The 21,425-nt window shown below is 45.0% G+C and overlaps 1 protein-coding gene across 2 annotated transcripts in view; it reads left to right on the forward strand.

Annotated features, from left to right (window-relative positions):
- The first annotated feature begins 10,692 nt into the window (after positions 1-10,692).
- Positions 10,693-21,425, forward strand: part of LHFPL3 (LHFPL tetraspan subfamily member 3) — a 258,101-nt gene continuing 247,368 nt past the window's right edge. For both annotated transcript variants that reach the window (XM_064444611.1, XM_064444603.1), the window contains exon 1: positions 10,693-11,175. In XM_064444611.1, coding sequence (XP_064300681.1) covers positions 10,707-11,175 — 469 coding nt within the window. In that variant the 5' untranslated portion in view covers positions 10,693-10,706. The remainder of the gene's footprint in view (positions 11,176-21,425) is intronic.

The following is a 21,425-nucleotide window of genomic DNA, read 5'->3' on the forward strand; positions in this document are numbered from 1 at the left end:
ATCCCTGGAGGTGTTCAAAAACCATGTGGACGTGGCACTTCGGGGCATGGTTTAAGAGTCATGGTGGTGTTGGGTTGATGGTTGGACTTGATGATCTTAGAGGTCTTTTCCAACATTAATGATTCTGTGATTCTATGAAAAGTGAAGCATCTGGCCCAGCACCGCTCAGCTGTTTGGTAACAGAGTGGATGCTCCCAGACCAAGGACTCCACTGTAGTGAGGCTAAAATGTTCTTGCTTCCCAGTCCAGCCTTGCAGAAGCAGAGTTATCATCAGTGCTTTCGTTCAGCTGATTGATCTGTCATGACCCATGAATATTTTCAGTCCTGTTTAGTCTAATGCAATGCCCCAGTCTTCACAGGCAGAACAGCAATCTGTGTTTACAGATATGTTAACCTTTTTCTGACTCTGTTAAAACAAGTCATGTAAAACCCCATCTCTGTCAAAAGGCAGCGAGGATCTTGCCATTGGATGCAGTAGGGTTTTTTGTTTGGTTTTGTTGTTGTTATTGTTGTTGGGTTTTTTCTCCCTGCAATATGTGTTGAGTTTATGGAGTGGTCCAGAATCACTTTGTGTAAGTTCTCATCATGATTTACCGTTCCACTAGTGTGAGTTTTTGCAAACTTCATTAGTCAGTTCCAGTGAGCTCTGGTCTCTGCCTGCCATGGGCTTCTGCAGAGAGACATCCTCTGTGGCCCTGCGTTAAAATCTTCCCCGGTACAGCAGGGAAGTTCTGTGTAATGCTGATGGCCCTTGACCACTTTGTCCCATCTTCTCCATCCCTGGCAGCTGGTGAGGACCAAGCCAGCACTGTCATGTGGGGGTTCCAGCCCATGGTAACTTCTACAGGACTTTCTCAAGACAAAATGGGATTTGTAGCTGGACACGGAGAGCCTCCAAACTGACAGATGCTTTCCTAAATAGATGTCCTAGACACCAACCACATGTTTTTGGTGTGGAGACAGGGCATTCTGGGTGAATTGTTACAACCTGTGTTTTGTAAATGAGTCTATTATATTCATTTCTCAAAAAGACACATTATGAATCAAGAATCAACTCATTTGTTGAGAAATTAATTTTGAGTAATAGTACCAGGCCAAAAATAAAACCACCCACAAAACCCAAACCAGAAGTGCCCTGTTTCAATATTTTCAAAATGAAATGGTCTTGGTTTTGTTATCTAATACTGCTTTGTTCTAAAATGGATCTAAATTTAGTGTTAATAAATGGTAAAAATATGTGAAAAGCAAGCAATGTATCTGACTGCATATTAGTTTTCCCTAATTTATTTTCAGTTTGGCCACCAAACAGAAAAATCAATTATTCTCACAGCTCTATTCCGTATAAATAAGTGCCTCTCTTTCAACACACCACTCTCTACAGTTTTCTCCTCTTTTATGGAGACTCTTACTTTGGCCTGATATAGCAACTTGTGTTTTTCCCCAGGTGATATCTTCTGATATTTTCATTCACTTAAGTTCCCCTTATTTTTTTCTACTGTTAGTGGTGATTATAACTAGTTAGCACCTACTGTAAGTTTCATTAACATGATGTTTATTGCCTCCTTCAGATAATGAGGCTATTAATTAAAATTGTATCTAACAAGGATCCACTGGGTATGTGACTAAATATTGCTCCAACGTGGTTAAATGTTGGTTTGGATTATTTTCATTGTCTTTCTAAAGCTCTTCAGTACACATTGTCATAAGCCCATTCAAGTCACTTAAAATATTTTGGACAAGGTACTACAAAATGCAGCAACACATTCTTCAATGAAATCAGAATGCTACCGCCCTTCCCTCCTATTGCCATTTAACTGGCAAGAAGAATGCTGGAAAAAACATATACTGTGTAAACTCCTATTGTTTACTGCTCATTGGTTTCATTAGCTTCTTTATGTTAGTGGCCATCTGCATCTATTTTCCCCATCACTGTACGGACACTTATTTTATGCAAAGAGTGTGTAATATTGCCATTTCCCACTGTGAAACTCTTTATACTTTTTTGCAGAGCTATTAAAGTTTGGCTCCACTGAACAGCTGTTTAGCTCGGTACCACCACTAAGATGAAAAATTAGTTTAGAGACTTTTTTGGGCCAAAGATCATTTCGGCAGTACATGTGAAGTAAATGTTTATTCAAATAACAGCATGGGGCTAAAAACAAGGAGACATTCCAGAAGTCTGTTGGCATCAGAAGAAAGACCAAAAGACTACAGAAAGCATTTTACTTCTCAGTGGAAAGGGAAAATTCATAACAGATGACAAAAGGACTGAAATTTGGTGGGGTTTTTTTTTTGCTTCATCATGGATATTAAATTTGATCATATGGTTAATGTCATTAGCATCGTTATAAAGAGGTAAAACTCCACATGTGGAACAGGAATAGGAACAGGAATAGGTTAAAGACAACTTAGGTGGTTTTGCTGATCAGGGGAGCCCAAGCAGATTACTGAAGGAACTGTAAATTTTACAGGCAAGAGGCTGAGGCAATATCATGGTACACATGGGGAATGAGAAGTTTTCGAATGTTAGAAAGATTCTAAAAAGACAAATACAGTGTCTGTGTTTAGAAAAGGATGGTAGAGGAGTATGAACACAGAGAATAGAACTAAAGGAATTACAGATTGGTCTGCCAAGCTTTAATTCCTGGAATAATGGAAATAAACAATGCTTTTTTATGAATACATGGAAGATAAAACGGGTGAGTAACACCTAACATGGATTTATCAAGGAACAATCTTGTAAAATTTAATTTATTCTGTTCTATTACAGGATAACTCACCTTGCAGATAAAGACAAAGATATAGGTGTCCTGTTCTTGACTCTTCTAAGGCTTTTAATGCCCTCTTAGATAATATTTTCATAGCCAGATGAAGAAAGGTGGTTTAGGTGAAGCTCCTGGAAGGTGAATGCATAGGAACGTGGTAAGGAACACTTTAAAAGAGTAGCTACTCACACCTCATTGATATATTGAATGTGTGTATCTTTAGCAGTTCCACAAGAGTCTGCCTTGAGTTTGGTGTTAGCCAATATTGTTATTAATGGTTTGAACAATGAAATAGGTTATATGCTTATTAAATCACTAGACTATATTAACCTAAGTGAGCTGCAAGGACTCTGGAGACTTAAGCAGTTAAGTACATAAGCGTGATGCTGTGCCCAGGTTAGTATAACCTGCTTGGCATCAGGGCTAATTAATCACATTAGCATCTTGCTGATGTGGCCACACTGCTTGCAGTAGCTGTGATATCCCTGAATGATGCTGCATTATGCCACAGAGATACTCTGAAAGAGAGACGTTCCATATTTTCTCCATTTAATCTCCTTCCCCAGCCTGCTCCAGGTCAAGATGCTGATTTACTGGCAGGTCATTTAGGTACTTTTAAACATTTTACCATAAATCCTCCTGGAAACACAGCAGACTTAGTTGTGTCATGTTGTGTAATGCCAGGGTGAATGCTCACTTTATGCTAGAATATCATCTTGTGCAGCATCAAAATCACTCTCTGCAGCTCCCAAGCTTCCCTTGCAGATTCCTCTATCTAAGTACTGATCAGGCCCTGCATGTTAGAAAGGTCTGCATAGTCCCTAATACCTACACTAGAAGAGTGGTAATTTTCCTGCTTTTCCAGAAAATATATTAGGTTGTAGGAGGACAGTGATTCTAGCAGATCAGTGACAGAGGAGTTAATATCACCTACTTTTGCCTCCCTGTTGTGTAGTTCTAAAATTAGACACAAGCACAAACACTACGCAGCATCCTAATTGGCTTGTCACTAGGGTAAAGCAACTGGCCAGCTTCGGACTTACTGGAGATCGGGAGGTCCGTCTCCTGCTACATCCTCACTGGTCTATAGTTTAACCTCTCAGGAAGAAAAATTTGGAAATAAATGTAACATATTTAATTGGATTAGAATGTTAATCTATTTAATGCATCATTTTTTATCCAGTGTGAGGTAAAATATTTTTAGTTATTCTCCATTACGAAAACATCGTAAGACACATCGTGATGGCAGTAATGTTACCTTGTTAGGGCAAAGAAGGGGCTTCAGCACTGGCAGGTGCAATTTTTGAAAGCCTCATCAATGTTATGTTTAGCATCATATAGCCCTTATTCAAATGACTGAATGTTCATGGTAGTGAAGTTGCAGCCACCTACACAATGCTTGGGGCTCTGGAAAGAAAACGTAAAATGCATCTTGTTGGCAGAAGAGTTTATTTACTTGTCTTAAACTAGGCTGGTCTAGAGAAATACAAGTCCTTCTCCATGTGAATTGCAGTCTAGGAGACATATCTTAAGTAAACTTTTATTATATGAAAAACATGTCTAGACACCAGCCTTAACTGTACACCTATCTTTGAAGATGTACAGTATATAGCCTGCAGCATGCTATTTCACAGTGCATTTTGTATTGAATCTACAGACCCTCTGGCAATCAGCTGCCACAGCAAGAGAGGCAAAATTTCCATCATTTCAGGAAGAGTCTCTGATGATGTCTCTGAACAGCACAACACAGCAAGCCATCTGAAAGCTCTGTCTGGGTTAATTAGCAGCACTGGCAAGAGGCTACGCTAGTGAGGCAGAGTGCTGCACTGTGTGGTTGCTGTTGGGAGCAAGATGACTTGTTCAGAGAAGCCCTAGATGCTGCACTGGGCCATGAAGAATGCCGTTGGCATTGTAAGATAGCTTAGCAGGCCCCAAAAGGAAGCATTTCTTGGTGGGCAGGGACTGGAAAGTTTAGACGCTAAGCTCCCAAGGGGTCCATAAAGTGTTTTATTTTAGCCAGTGTGTTTCAGAGTCGTTCTGCAACTCCTCCAAGTTAGAGAGGCTGAGGGAAGGAAGCTGAAGGCGGTCTTAACCGAGTTGTGTGTCAGAGTGCACTAAGATCTCTTCTTCTTCGCCATGGATCTCAATAACTATGTTCCCACTTTCCCTGTACTTAATTCATCAGGTTCCCCTGCTTTCCTCTTCAATGGCCACTGTTCATCCCACTTTTTCACTGGTGAACCTATCCTGGGTTATAAAGTCCAATCTTCTGCTGTCACTGGGAACCCTGATATTTAATCACTTTCCCATGCATTTCTTTCTTTTTAAGGCTGGTGAGATCTTTTCTTCCTTTCAATCTTTGCTTCCACATGCAAGCCAGGTACTTCTCACCCTCCTCACATCCCTTCCCCCTCACTGCAGCCTCCGTTGCCTGACCACCACTCTCCCACCAGCCCCCTCTCTGTCTGCTGAAGTGGACTTCTGTTGTTTGCAGCCAACTACCTTGGTTCAGGGTGGACTTTGGAATTTGTGACTTTATCCTGATGATTGCACCCCATTCCCCAGTGTTTTGGGATACCGAGTCCTGCAGCCTGCTTGGGGCATGGCTCCAGCATGGCCACACTGTCCTTCCTGGCTCTGCCTGCTTTATGGCTGCCCTATAGGACTCCCCCTCTGCTATCACCAACAAGAGCAGGACGAAGTTCAAGAGAAGTGGGGCAAATCTTCTAAGTTACTCGCTTTCTAATTTTTAAGATAGGCCTAAATTGGACCATTTCTGACTGAAACAGTGACAGCAAGAGCAGTTTCACTGACACTGATAACAGTAATTCTAGCCAGCCCTTTGCTGTGCCTCTCCCCGAGTTGTAAACACTACAGAAATAGAAAGAAATGCCATTTCCCACTACCCCGAGAAGGAACATTTCACCAGTGCAGCTGGAGCCCTGGGGGAAATGAAGCCAAAATGTGCAGAAACTATAATAAAAAAGACATAATGTAAAAGTTAATGCTTTTTGATAGACAGCAAGAGCTCATCAGTGGCGAGGCTGTGGGTTGCCATGCCGACAGGGCTGCACACCGGGGCTGCCTGGGCTCCCAGCACTCCCTCCACCGCCCTGGTCTCAGGCTTAAAGGGAATCACTCTGCTGCTGCGGGTAAACACACCAGTGACTGTTTGCAGCTGTCTCCAGACAAGGGAAAAATTGATCCAGACTAACGCATGTTTTAAGATGCTACCTACCAGTGCTGGCACCCAGTTAAGCAGTAATCAAGCCCAAAACATGCTTAGGTTATCTCAGTCATCAGTGAAATGGCACAAAAAATCCTGCTGGGCTTTTAGCATTGTCCCAGCTTCAGCTCACGCTGAGCACAGGAAAGCAGGGAGCAGAGTGGAGACTTTCTGCTTTTTCAGCTTCTGCTTTGGGTGCCCCACATATCCTTGGACATAAGCTGGAGCAGCCTCAACACTACCATGACTTGTCTTCTTCCCCTTCCAGCCTCAGGATCTAGGCCAGTCCAAATTAGACAAGTTTGTTCTTTGGACATATCTGTATCGGTTGTGTTAAAAGGTTTTAATAGTTGTATGTAGCTATTTAAGTGGGCTTAGAGTGAAATTACCCGTGGTTGATAGGCATTGGGTGAACATGAGAGCCAGTGATACCACAGAAACCTGGGAGGAAAGTCCCAGAGAAGTGGAGCAGTTCATATACTTTTACATGCAGCTACAGGTATGAAAAGCCACCTGGCAGCTAGTTCGCTCTGTGAAGCGGGGAAAAAACAGGCCTCTAAGGCAGAGCTGCATTTTAAGAGAGCTGGCCAGGGGAAACTGCTCAGAGGGGTGGGTGAAAGGCAGTCATGTGCCTGAACAGGGGCATCTTCCTCCCATGGAAGTTTGCGTGTGTCTGTATAGGCACACTCTCATGTGCTCCACAGCTTTGCCCAGTTCCCTCAGCTGTCACCCTAGCAGGATCCACCTCACCAAAACTGACCAGTCATTGTCAGACACCTTTATTACTATTTATCCATTAACATGTAACTTTCCACTACCCCACCCCCTCCTCACAGGCTTATTTTTTTTCTGTGTAATTACCCTCTCTTTCTAACTCTTCTCCAACCATGCATTTACTCCTCCCCGCCATCCTCTTAGTTTCACACCACATGAATATCAGTGAAAGCCCAGATGTGCATTTCTTGCCAGGCATCACCCACGATGCAGCAACTGCATTCATCTGTTGTTCTTACCCACCGTATCTAAGGGTTTCCCCAGCACAACATACAGCCCTTCCCCACAGCGCTCCAAACAAAATGTTTAAGCAGTTCTCCACTGCAGCTCCGCCACTGCAAATAACTGACTAGTTCCAAAGAGGAGACCTGTAAGCAATTAGAAGCATTAACCAAATAACAAGCTTTATTTTGTGTTTTGTGTAATGATCTATATATTGATGATTAGATAAAATCATCAATAGTATGGTACAGGCCAATTTGGGGCACAAAGTATAGGTTTAAAGACTATATAAATTCTCTTTAAGCTTGCCTATTTTATAACCACACATGCCCACAAAAATGTTTTTGAAAAACAATATTATGGTTGTAAAATGCAGTACTGAACAGGATGTGCCAAAAAAAGAGCTGTCTGTGACACTTGATTTACGTCCCCTTTGTTCTGTGTTGCGTGCTCACACGCTAATTGGTAAACAGGATCCTGCCTTATCGGGTGTGTGAGGTAGCATCTGCTGTCCAGAAAGATCAGGATGATGAGAATCCTGTTTCACCTGCTGAAGAAGCTTTTGCTGAAAATCTGCGACTTTTTAGATGAGACTAAATGGCAGTCACAGGGCTGGGATCCAGTTAATTCCCAGGGAGAAAAATAGTGGAGGTACAACAGGTTTTTGGAGAAAGAGGATAATCTTCTGAGGATTAAGATGATGAAAGCTGTCCCGAAGAGCTGGAGACTATCCCTGCTTCTGCCACAGAATTCTTCTGTGATGCCAGGCAAGATGCTTAAAACTTTTTATAGATGAGCAGCAACTCAGTATGGCTCCTTCTGAGGCCTCGTTTGCAAAACTGCTGCAACCAAAATCCATGGGAGCTCTGCTTTAAGAAATGAGGCCCCAGCTGCCTTTTAACTGTTCTGTCCAGAATATACCAACCTTCTATCTCATAAAGACATGATCTTTTCTAAGACTATGAAGCACACATATAATTGTGGTAAGAACCATACAAAAGCCTCCTGAGCCTGTCTTTGGGTATTCTGAAGAAATCTGTGATACCAAAGAGTGAGACTAGAGGATTCAAAGCTCTAGAGAGGGACACAACCAGAGTGATTCAGGTGCCCCAGAAAAATAGACATCTATTACCACTTTCCCATTTTCGATGCATTAAACTGAAGGACAAGTGGGTATCACTTAGAGTCCATGTGAAATCTGTGCCCTTTTGGTGCCGGAGGCCAGAGAGGACATCCTAGGACAACCAAACCAGCCACTGCCTGGACACAGGCAATCATGTCTCCTTTCCCACACTCTTTTACTCAGCTTGTCAGCAGAATCCTAGTTTCTTCCTCTGCTCTGGCCTTTCCCTTACTTGCCCAGACTGGGTCCCACATTACCCTACCCCAGACTGACTCTCTTCCCCCCAGCTTCTCCTCCAAACTTAGTATTTCTGCCTCCCCATTTCCCTTGGTCCATCTCTTCTGCAGAGCACCTCCTTTCTCCTCTCCTGGCTCCTTTGCAAGTCCAAATCTCTTCCTCCTGCCATACTGATTCCAGGTTTCATCTCCCTTGTGTGCACATTCACAGGTCCACTATTCCTAAACTTCTCATTTGACCCAGAGCCCTTCCCCACTTTCTTTTTGAGCTCTCAGAAATTTTTGCCCAACCCTTACTCCAACCTCCATCCCTAAAATGTTTGTCTTGGCCACTTCAGGTCTCCTCCTGCCTTGAGGTCTGACTTGTATTGTCTTCACCTCCGTAGTCGATGGCCCCTTAGAGCACAGCAGACGGGTGTCCTGCACCAAGCCCTGGGGCCAAGCAAGCCTCAGCCTGGAGGAAACAGGACTGAAGGGAAAACCAAAAAGCAGAAAGAGCTGAAGGGAAAGACCATCACTCCTCCTGCCACTCAAGGCTGGAACAAGTTCAGTTACTCTCTGAAGGTGGCATATGAGCAGTCTGGTCACGTGCAGCAACTGCAGTAGGAGCAAGATGAGGCAGTGGAGCACAAGTAGGCACTTCCATCAGCATTGAATGAAGCAGCCACAGTGGGAACTGAATGTCCAGGAATTTTAGCTGTAGTTTGCACACTTAGACCCATGTCCATAAGAAAGTGAGGCAAGTGCGAGTATTTGGGGTCCACACTGCCTGTGTCTGAGCAAGCCCATGCCATGTGGCCACGCCATTGCCCTCCAAGAGGGGAGCGCTCCTGCGTGCGGGGCAGTAACAGCGTGACTGCCTGGAGGCAGCTCCCCTTGTGCTTCCGCCCTTCAGCAACAGCTTTCAAAGCTCTGACTCTGCCCCCGAGGTGAGCATGGGGGCCTGAAAACCTGTTAGGGGGTGCTGCCCCTTCCTAGCCCCTCCACGGGAAACTTGGGAAGGGCCGACGTGCTCCCTCCGTTGGGCTGTGCCTGTTGTTTGGCAGTCACAGGGCAGAAATCAAGCTTTGTCTGAAGCGAATGAGAAATTTTTAATGAATGCCAGGAGTAATTTCCACGCGAGTCTCCTTCCCCCCGGGCGCTGATGAGCACTAATATTTAATGGAGTACGGCCCTCTGCCGGCACCGAGCGGCAGCCTGCCATGGCACGGCCGCTCGCTCTCATGAACCTCCCTCCGCTTTGGCTGCGAGCGCGTCCCGGGAGGGGACAACCCTCAGAGCGCTGTATATATGTGCCATCAATTACTGTTATTAACTCAGGCTCAATGCATAGGTCGGGGACTGCAAATCCAAGTGTCACTGGCATAGGAGTGATTATTACCAGATGCTAATTGCTCATTAATATATGCTAATCACTGCTGCATGCCAACATGCTCAACGCACTGAGTGCCAGGCCAAAGTCGCTTGACTAGAGCAGGGCTGCTCCTCTCCACCGGTTCCACCTCACCCACCCATGCCAAGAGCTGCTGCCGCCGTGGCCCCACGGCCGCTCGCCGTTCGCGGCAGTGGTCGCCTCCACGGCCGCCATCCCACATCCTGAGGTGAGGAGCGGCCCCTCGTTCCCGCGTGCCCCAAGGCACCGAGAGGTTTGCGTCAGGCGGGCTCCCCCTGTGCCAGGGCGGGAGGCCCTGCTCACCCCGCCGCAGGGCATTTAGCAGTGACAGCCCCCGGCGGAGGACGGGCTGATGTTTGCGAGGGAACGGATCACACAGGTTTTAAACTTTAAAATCCGTTGCCTGAACACGTCTCCCAGGACGTGCTGCATAAGCGGCGCCGGGAGCAGCCCAAGCAGGCAGCCGCTACCCCGGCCGGGAGAGGCGGCCCTCCGCCGGCGGAGGGGCTGAGGGGAGGCCCCGGCTGCAGCGGCCCCGCCGCCCACGGGGCTCGCCCCTCCAGCCCAGCGAAGCGGCGCCAACGGCCCCCGCCTCTCCTCACGGACGGCGCCCCCGCCCTGAACCCCCCAACCCCTGCTGTGGCGGTTGGCGCCCGGCGCGGCGAGGAGCCGCAGGCGGCGGCGGGAGGGCGGGCTGCGGGGCGGGCGGGTGCGCGGCGCCCGGCAGCGCTGAGTCCCGATAGGCGGCGGCGGGCCGTGTTGGTGCTGCCGCCGCCGCCGCCGCCGCCGCCGCTGCTGCTGGCGCGGAGCCGCTGAAGCCCGGCGGAGGGGCTCGCTGGCTCTCGCACGCAGCGGCGGCGGCGGAGCGCGTCGCGTCGAGCGAGCGAGCAGGGAGGAGGAGGAGAAGGGGGAGGAGGAGGAGGAGGAGGAGGAGGAGGAAGGGGAGGGGGGATCTTCTCGGCGAGGATGCCCGGAGCGGCTGCAGGGACGGCGGCGACAGGAGCAGGCTCGTCAGGAGCGGCAGCAGCGGGGATGCTCCCAGCTCAGGAGGCGGCCAAGATCTACCACACCAACTACGTGCGGAACTCGCGGGCCATCGGCGTGCTCTGGGCCATCTTCACCATCTGCTTTGCCATCGTCAACGTGGTGTGCTTCATCCAGCCCTACTGGATCGGGGACGGCGTGGACACCCCGCAGGCAGGCTACTTCGGGCTCTTCCACTACTGCATCGGCAACGGCTTCAGCCGGGAACTCACCTGCCGGGGCAGCTTCACGGACTTCTCCAGCCTGCCCTCGGGAGCCTTCAAAGCTGCCTCCTTCTTCATCGGGCTCTCGATGATGCTCATCATCGCCTGCATCGTCTGCTTCATCCTTTTCTTCTTCTGCAACACAGCCACCGTCTACAAGATCTGTGCCTGGATGCAGCTGACCTCGGGTGAGTGGGGACAGCGGCCCCGGCCCTGGGGGGGGGACTCCGCGCCGCCCTGCCCGGCCCTGCCCTCCCCGGCCCCGCGGCGGGCACAGGCGGCTCCGGAGAAACTTGGGGCGCCCGGGCCGGGAGGGGTCAGGGCAGCGGCGGGGTCGGGCGGCGCGGGCCCGGGGAGGCGGTGCTCGGGGGGCCGCAGCAGCGTTGCAGAGCGGTGCCGGGCCGCCCCGGGCTGCCCCACCGCCCGCATGGGCAGCGAGCGCGGGCCGAGGTCAGGCTCAGCCCTCAGCCCCTCGCACCCCGCCGAGGAGCGGGGGTGCCTCCGGCAATCGGTCGGTTTCGGCCGGTGAACCGACCCGTGAGCATTAGGTAGCCCCAGGGAGGGCTGTCGGGCAGCGGCAGCCCCCGGCTGGCCTCCAGCGCTTGGTCTGTCGCTAAAGGTCAGGAGAAAATGGCAGTGGGGACTGTGGGGACGCCTCGAGCGGGCGACGGTGGGTGAAGGCAGCTGCGAGCCTGTTGAAGGTTAGTCCTGAGCCCAGGTTTCCACCTGGTCAAGGCAGAGCCCGCTTTGGTTCATCGGAAGGGGATGGCGAGGTCTTCTGCTGGCCAACTAGAAGAGCAGCTGAGGTCGTTGGATGTTAGATGCGTGGGTTTTGGTTGGGGTCTGCCCCCACTGTTCACAGGGTTTATTTTCCTCTGCATGTTGGGAGTGGAAAGAAAAAAAAAAAAATTTCAGTTGCTGGTTTTGACTCAGAAGGTCTCCTGACTTTATTTGACTTTCCCCACCGCATCCCGTGTCTCCCTGGGGAAAGCACATGATAAGAAAGAGGGAGAACACCAGGACATCCCTTTTTGCATTTCCAACACAGCTTTCCCTCTGAGTTAGTAGAGAAATGATGATTTGTGTGCAGCTGGGAGACAGAGGAGGAGAGAAGAGTGGTCTGTATAGTTGAGATAGTAATAAAATCAGTTTTAGCAAGATGGAAAAGATCAGTTCTTCATTAATTTGGAAAAGTAAGTCTAAAATCAAAGCATACCTTCTACTTGTCCTCCTGATAGAACCCTGAAATTGCGAAGTCTTGGCTTTGCAGGAATAAGCCGTTAAGGAAACAGTAAAATGTCTCCAGAATAGGCTCAACAATCACTTTTTCAGTCCCCTTAATTGACCTACATTCATTTCAGTTTCCGAGCAATAATTCTGAGTTGTTTACAGAGCAGCTTCAGCGTTATTCAATTTGCCACCTAGTCCATGAGGCTTAATGGAAATTTCTGGTTTGTATGAAACAGCTTTAACCATTTCTCTCTGCGATGCTGTTTTTATGTGTGTTATGTATATTTTTATGCTGTTTCCATCACTTATATTTCTGTATGGTTTCTTTCTTTATCACTTGGGGATTGATCTGCAGTCACTTGAGGCTGGTAGATTTTTCCCTGATTCCAGTGAAACTAGGTTTGGGGTTATTATGTCTGCATTGGGAATCCTCTTCGATGCTGGTTGCTACTTTGTTTAGTAACATACATTCTGATATGGTCTTATTAATTGTACATAGTCATGTCGCTTGGCTCCAGGCAGAGCAAACTCTTTCATCTTTGCACCACTGACATCTCCTCTGCTCCATTAAGGACTTTTGCTTTCAGCTGTCTCCTCTCCTTATGGCTCAGCTGGTAAAAGGTGGCATGAATATTCACTGGTTTGGTGCATCCTCAGCCTGTTTTGTTCATGTCCAATATGCAGTAGAACAGCACAATTTCTAAATCCCTTACACTTTCCAACATCAGAGACAATGGCATTTCATTTATATGGTTCCACTGCTTCATGCCAACAGAAGCCAGTGTGAGGTAGATAAAAATGAATCTGATGCCTTTACTGCATTTCTGCACAGGTGAATAATAATGTTTAGAAACCACTGCATGCAGCTGATCTACAGGAGCCCAGCCAGTCTCTACTATGCTGCACGTGTTCAGGTGTGACACTGATGATAGTTTTCAGGCAAAACGACATAGAATTTTTATCATCTCCAGAGCTGGTAGATGCTCTGCTGGCATTAAAAGGAGTTTTACATCAGCAGCAGAATCACTTTTCGGACTGCTTACCTCCAAAATTAAAATAATAGGGGAATACATGTATGGCTAAGTGGTTATTGGCTGTCTTTCCCAGTTGTATGTGAATGACCTGGAAGAACGGGAACAATGTTGGGTGTTGAAAGAGCCTGTCTTTGTTGTTTGTTGAATGTTGTACCTTAATTCAGCATTTACCTGACTGTTCATTTCTGTATTACCTCAAAAAAGTTTCCTCAAAGGGAGAGAAAACTACCGGAAAATCCATACTGGTCCAGGTTGTGCCCTTTGAAGAAGAAAGCAATTGTGGTGGGGCAGAAGGATATCTTAGACCAAAATGTGCAGGACAAGAGAGTTATAATGAGTTCTGATAGGTTCTCTATAAGCTATATGACCTACTTCTGATATTATTTTACTGTTGTGAGAGTGTAAGTAATAGGCAATAATAAGCTTAAGATGCGTACCTCACAAACAATATAGTAATGTCATCTACATATGCATATAGCTCTGCGTAGTACAGGAACAAAATTGAACCTGAAGCAGTAAAATAAACAAGTATGTGAGTATAGCTTTGCTTTTGCTTGCTATTATGTACCTTAGTAGTATTAGCATTCAGTTACATCATATAATGATACTTCAAATTGATGTAATTTAAATCTCCTTAGAAGCAGTTTTTCGACATGGGATCATGCTTGATTTAGGATTGCAAATAAAAGCTTAGGAATGAATGTCTTTAAAAGAAAGATTTTGATCACATTTTGTCCTGCATGAGTCATTATAAATTGTCAGCATGATATAGCTCTTGTTTTGAAGACGTGTTTTTAAATAAGGAAAAGATAAACAATATATCGGATACATGCATTTTCAATCCTTGTTGCTGCCTGATCATGTCTATGACATGATTAAGCACAAAAATTCTAGGAAAAAAGCTGTTTCCTCTGTGTATGTGAGGACACCATACATTAGACTCCCTTATGATTTTGCAATGGCTTAGATTGCTTTTTTTGTTCCACGTGCATAATGCTGTCAGGGTACACTTGATATCTTGAGAGCCAGTGTTGGCAGCCTCGTTCTCCATCCCCTAGCCTCCCTTCTGCGATTTCAAAATTATATGTACAAACACTTGCATGTGCACTTCCCTAATTCGAGCAGCTGCATGAGCACAAACACTTAGCGAAAGCATTAGAAATGAAGTATTGTTGCTCTTTACTCCCCTGCATATAAAGCTTGCAAGAAACCTCCCGAATAAAGACATTTTTTGAGATTTATTCCTTTGTAAGTTAAATAAATTAAACACTTCAGTTCTGTCGCTGTAATTGTTTTCATTATTAGACATTTGTAATTACTTTTTTTCTTTACTAGGATGTTGCAAGTTACAGGAAAGAGAAAAGTAGAGAAAGCAAAAGAAAGGCATAGGATTGTCTCCTGGACAGGTAGGATGAAACCAATATATATGTTTTTCAGGAGATGCCTAAGCCCATGCCCACAATAAAAGGACAGTTGAAAAAAAACCAACATAAAACCTCTGTACTTTGTCAAACCACAGTCCCATCCAGTCCAGTGATCTCTGACAGTGGTCTGTAACGTAAGCCCACGTTACAGAGCAGTGAAAGCTTGTTTTGCCCTCTGTACTCTCTGTACTCCAGCACTTGGGTTCAGGGATTTCTTGAAATAAGTCTTGCTCTTGCTGGAATTTCTTTGTTATGACTTTGGTCATTTTTTAAACCTGTGTAAACTTTTAGAGTTTTCAGTGCCCCAGACCAAGGAGTTCCACAGCTTAATAGGCGCTGTATGAAGATTCAGTAGGGTTTTTAATGTTTTAAACCTTGTACCTCCCCATTTCATTTGATCCCCCCAGCTCACCTGTTGGAAGAGGCTGTGAACGGAGGACTCCCAGACACCTTCCCAGTGCTGGTCCTGATTACACCTTTTCTGTATCCCCTCAGTATCTGTTCTTGAGACCTAATGAATCTTTGGCTTCTTAGTCATTCCTTTTTTGTTAGGTTGTACCATGCCTGTGTTCATCCCTGCCGCCCTGCCTGCAGCCATTTCCAGTCTACTGTATCCTTTCAGAGGCAGTGGGACCAGAACCACATGCAATATTCAAGACAGGTAAACCAGCCATTTATACAGTGGTATAATAGTATTCTCTCTTTCATTCTTTGTTCCTTTACTAGTAATTTCTCATACTCACTTTTTCACTGTTAGTGAACAGTGGGCTCATGTTTTCACAGAACTACCTATTATAATGCCAAGGTCTCTGTCCTGAGGTGCTAATAGTCACCCTGAAGCACATCATTTTGTGTAGTTCGCTTTTTTTCACCTCCAAGAAACACCTTCGTATTTGTTTATCTACATTGACATTAATTTGCCTTTTTATTGCCTAGTCACTCAGTATTGTCCTTCTTCATAGTCAGCCCTTATCTTAGCTACGCTACATGAATATCAGCAGCAAACTTTGTCACCTCACCATTTACCCTGTTTTCCAGCTCATTTATAAATAAGTGAGCAGCTCCCAAGTTCCAGCACAGATCCCTGCAGGACTCCACCATTGACCTCTCTCTGCTTGCAAAAATTGACAGTATTCTCCTACCATCTGTTTCTAATTATTTATCCTTGCAAGGACATTTATTTTTATCCTCTGGGAGTTTAGTTTTTTTAAGACTTAAAATGACAGATTTATCAAATATCTTCTGGAAATCCAGGTGGACTTCATTAATGAAAATTTCTACGGTATGCATTATTTTTTACTTCTTTGGAGAACTCTAGTAGTTTTGTCAAAAATTACTTGAAGTAGGTGTGTTGGTCCTACCTTACTCCCTTCCTTTCAGCACATAAATATACCATGTTTGTGCACGTGCCAACATACTCTGTTGTCTTGCGTAGTTCTTACCAATTTATCTGGTGTAGGTATCAGCCTTTCTGTGGTTCCTTAGGTTTTCCCTGGACCTGTTTTAAACCAGGTTTTAAAACTGGTTTCATATTACTCAGTTGCCAGTTCTTTGGAACCAAAGCAGCTGTAAGAGAGAGGTTATTCCATGCCTCAGTTAAAAGTTCATTTAAAACAGGGAATTATTGCAGAATGAAAAGGTGAAATTCTTCATTGCAGCTGTGGTGGTGTTTGCCTTTATACTTGAAATCAGTCTGCAGGACCGTGTGACTTTTATGTAAGAGTCTTAAAAGGCTTGACCTTGATGCTCTAGGAGCCTTTGTTACTGCTGTTTGTCAGATCTTGGTATAGGGGTAATTTCTAGAAGGCTGGGAAAAAAACCTTCTCCTGCACCAGTGTTTGAGCAGGGTGTCCAATGGAGTGTAGCCTCAGTGTCCTTAACAATTAGTTGGGAGAGTAATATACATATATGGCTGCTGAACTTTGCAGGTGGCACAAAAATGATTTGTTTAATAAATTATAGTAAGGATAGCTAATTCCATAGACTGACTTGGATGTCAAATAATAACCTGGGCTTGCTACAACAGCCTGTATTTTAGTACACCAAATGCAGTGTAAGACTTCTGGGGATCAAAATATAGGAGGTGTCTTATTGATGGGAGAATAATGGAAATTATGTGTTATGGAAAACAGTTATTTAGAAGGGACATTAGAGGCTGTGGTGGATGGGCGTCTGCATGTGAGCTGTCACCGCAGTGCTGCACTTAAGAAGTCCAGGGTGGTCCCTAAATGTGTATGTACAAAATGGGACTGCCCTTGCCCACAGAGGCTCCTGTGCCTGCTCTGTCCAGGTCAAATATCTGTTAAGACTCCCTTTCAAATACAAAGTATTTCAGGACTGATTTGAATAAGTGAGAGAGGAAGAGCTAAAAGGATGAAATTTCTTGCTGTTCAAAAGAACATTAAAAATCGACAGATTATGGTGTATGAGGACCTACAGGGGGAGATTTCAAGTCATGCAGTGCTCCTTAACTTGACAAACACTGTGTTTGGAAGCTGAAGTTACACAAATTTGCATTAGTCATGAGGGATATACATTCATAACCTGTTAAGTTTCATTTGTTAATTATATTTGCAGTGGTTTCTTCTTCACTTAAAGTCTTTACATAAGATTAGGTGCCTCTTTCTAAGAGGCAAGGCCTAACCCACCAGAAGCAAAGATCCTTAACCAGCACTGCTGCCAGCTTTTGTTCCCACCACGTACCCCAGTTGTAAAGCGAGAGGAGCACAGGAAGCCAAAGGGAGAGAAAGGCAAACCCAGAAACATTGAGCAGGATTTTGAACTGAGTTTCAGCACTGATGCTGACTTTAATAAGAGGATTAACACCCACCACGCCACCTGCAGGGAGAGGTGACTGAGGTTTAGTGGTCTGCGAGCAGTAGTGGGTGTTGGACATTCAGGGAGAAAATTCTGAAAATTGGGGATACTGAGGCCTCTGAACATGGAAAATATGGATTGCCTCCGCATCTTGGGGAAATGGGGTGCTGGAACTGTGCGGGTGGGCACGGCACAGGGAAAGAACAGAGTGCTCTGCTTGCCAACAAATAGACTGTCTCATCAAGCCTATAAGGATGTCTCCCAGTTCAAGTGGGCCGGGTGCATGTGCTTCTTTTTCCCAGAGGAGAGATCATGCTGCCATATGATTTCTGTTCATTCAGCTCCTGAAGAAAGTTTCCTTTCGGGCTTGATAGAGATTCCCAGTGCCTACTTCATCCTTGGGCTGGGGGTGCCCCATGGTAGCCTCCACTCTGCTGCTGTCATGCTGGCTGCGATGAGTATTGCCTTACTAGTTTGGGAAGTGCTCGTGTCCTAACGCTAGTCAGAAGGTTAGCTGGGTAGGCTGGAAAGATGAAGAATTGAAGGCTTCATTGGGAAGTTGTGGGTGAAATGGGTGATAGGGTTGTGCAGCCTTTTTGGTTTCATTACTTTGTTTGAAGTACACATTTTCATGCATTTCATGCTTCGACTATAAAAATATGAAGGTAAAGGGTGTATCCTGTGAACAGTGGAAATGAGGGAGGAATGCTGCGCCCCACTGTCCCCTAAGTTATTTCTTTCCCCAAATACCCTGTGCTCACAATATCAAAAGCTCTCTCCTGCATCCCGTCTTCCCTTGCCTTTGGTAGCTGAACTCTCTGACTCCTCACGGGCTCTTCGTCTGTGTAGCTGATGAGGACACAACATGTGTTATAACTGGCAGAAAGCTATTTGTGTGTTGATTTGATGTCCTCAAGTTGCCAGACTTGTTAAAAGACAAACTATGCCTGTCTTTCCACTGGTGGGAATTTGGGATCCTTTCTGCTTGGGATCCTTTCTGCTCTGCCCAGGAGCTAGCTTTTTCACAAAACTTGCACAAGTTTAGTGTCCTGGAGGCTTGTAGCATCACTCAAATTTAGTTGAAATTGGTCATCAGGCTCAAAATCACACAGCCACATGAGTCTTGATCCCACAGGGAACCTGGCTAAAATGTATCATGCAGGAAGTATGTATTATTTACTTCTATGAGTGATTTGAGATTTTGATAGCAAAACTTGGTTTTGAAGGATAAAGGTGTTTTGGGAACGGAGAAGAGATATTATCTTTTATTTTAGAGTGTAATAAAAATTCCTGCATCTTATAAGTCTCCCAGTTGCCTTTTATGAACATCCTGGGGGCTGGGGTCCACTGTTTGAAAAACACTAAGATAACAGAATAGTAGGATGTAAAAAGAAATTAATGAAGTTATCCAGACAATTTGAGGATTAATTCCATTTCACTGAAAAAAAAAAGTATGGGAGGGAAGAAGGGATGGGAGAAAGAAACTGGGAGAGAATTTCAGAGGAGAGTATCACCTATTGAAGTGTGGGGAGCTGAGAACTTGAATACCATTGGGAAAGAGAAATGGGAGTGGGGTTTTAGAAAGCAGCTGGTGTTGGTGCAGCTCTACTTTCTTGCACCTGAAGGGGCTTCATTGGCACAGGATATGGCTGCTGCTGAGTTCTTTCAAAAATTCCTCCTAAAAGTTTAACGAAGAAAAGTGCTATATGGGAAAATGAAGCCAGGAAGAGGAGACACATATGGATATTATCAGCAATAGGAGAGATGGAATAAAAGAAGGCAAGATTTCAAACACTAAGGTTATTTTACCTTTTGAGAAGTGAACCTTTTTAGCACTGTGGTATAAACAGCATTAGCTTTGATCTTGCAAACATAAAGACAGCAAACATATCAGAACAGAAAATCTGTGGTGTGATCAGACAGTGTGGACTCAATATTTGAAAACTAACAAGATCCAGCTGTGAGGGTGGCAGGGTCACAGCAGTGAGGCATCACAAAGGAAAAAATAAAAATATTTTTGCTCAGAAATGGTGAAATGAGAAAAAGACATGAACAAGCCTAGAGCCTGAAAAGTCTGCAGAATTTGGTAACATCAGTTGCTATCAGCATTGTTAAAAATGCAGTGGCAGCATGACAGTGAATAGCTAGAATATGCATTACTGTGTGGAAGAGTGTGCAAATCCCAATTACTAAGAGAATTATGGCTAGAATCCTTAAGAAGGGGAATATAATAGACTTCAAGATCTATCTATTCTAAGAAAGAAATTATCCATCTTCACGTTGGCATTCAAAGATGCAGAAGACTTGAAACAAGCTGGCTTTAGAATGAGAAGGTCATATATACCGGGGAAAAAGGCTCCTTTACTTTCTCCTTGAGAAGCCAGATGCAAATTTATGAATTTCATTGATTTTAAAAGGTAGCTGATGGCCTCTGTGGAGAGCCTCTTTGACACAAGCACATCATGTGCTATTTCAGAGAATATTATTCAATCAAGTAATTGAGACTGCATCAGAAGGAGAGAGCTACAGAATAAACGGTTTGAAATAAATTATTACAGACCATTGATGAGTTGTCACACAATCCACTCTCCTTATTTTTCTGGTTATCTTTCAGAAGGGAAAAGTTTATAGAGAAGATAGCTAGACATGCTGTACTTGCAAGGTCAAAGACAAATACTCTGAGTTGAGAGGTTTAGAAAATGCTCCTTGTGAAACCTCGGGAGGTTCTTTTGTTTACTGCTAAAAGTCAAAAGTCATGTGCCTTGCTTGTAGAAGTTCATTGAATAAGGTGAGCTGTCTCATGCGATTAACATGGCCAGAATGTGACTTGTATAGCTGTGCTAGACTGTACCTCTGCAACCTCTGCCCTACAATACTTTATTTGTCATGATGAACTTTGCGTGCAGCAGAAGTGTGAATAAAATAGGACAAGGTCTCTTAAGATCAGGGAAGGTTTTAGCAGGGAAGGGAGGAGGGCGGGCGAGCAGCAGTGTATTTTCCTCCTGTCTGACCTCCTCCCTCTTTCTTTGCAATAACAGGCTTCTGGAGTCTCTCCAGAAAAGCGAATGCTCCTCAGCTCTTTGTAACATGGATTCTTTTGATGTGGGCAAGAGGAGTCTTGGAGAGGGTTGTTTTGTAAGAGCCCAGATGACAGCATGTAAGTGTGAAACATCTACATAAATGATCCTTTGCTTCTCGGAGATTAACAGTCTTCAAAGTTAGGCTCAGACGTTTCCATATCAAGTAATCTCCTCAGCTTGCCAGAGCCCAGCAGAGGGATGCAGGGGCTATGCCTGTACCTGCAAATTAAGCATGTCCAGAACCACCCTCTGGTGCAGAGTCAGCTGGCACACTGGCCAGTGTCCATATTATTACATTTTTTTACCTTCTAAAACTGGGTCACCGGACTCATACTGGCTATTGGGAACCATTCCTGGCATGTCCTAAGTTGCAAACTGTGCCCTGGCAATATTTTGGAAGATTGTTAGTTGGAACAGACTGAAAACACTCCTGTGACACATGGTGTGGGAGAATTCTAACAATTCAGTAGTGTAGACAGGTGAGTTTCAATGGCTGGGAATGCTCCCTGGCACTGCTTAATTTATCTGTGTAGACATAACCAATATGTAGCAATGTCTCAAAATGAGGAGCTCAAGAATTATCTGTGCAGGAAAGTTAAGGTGACATGGGATTTAGTCCTTTAATTGAAACCAGTTTATAACTGCAACTCAGTGCCGTAGTATTCCTGTTTGATTTTCTTTGTTTAAATTAATAATAAAAAATCTGTGGATGAAAAATTTGCATGAAGCTTTGAAACTAGACTTAGGAATGACCTTGAAAAAGAAAGATGATTGTAACCTTTGGCAAGAGGAAGAAGCAATCAAAGATGTAGAACAAGCCACAAAAAAGTTTTTCACCTAGAGATAGTGGGAC

This window comes from Phalacrocorax carbo, chromosome 1 (genome assembly GCF_963921805.1).
Source record: "Phalacrocorax carbo chromosome 1, bPhaCar2.1, whole genome shotgun sequence".
Classification (NCBI taxonomy): Eukaryota; Metazoa; Chordata; class Aves; order Suliformes; family Phalacrocoracidae; genus Phalacrocorax; species Phalacrocorax carbo.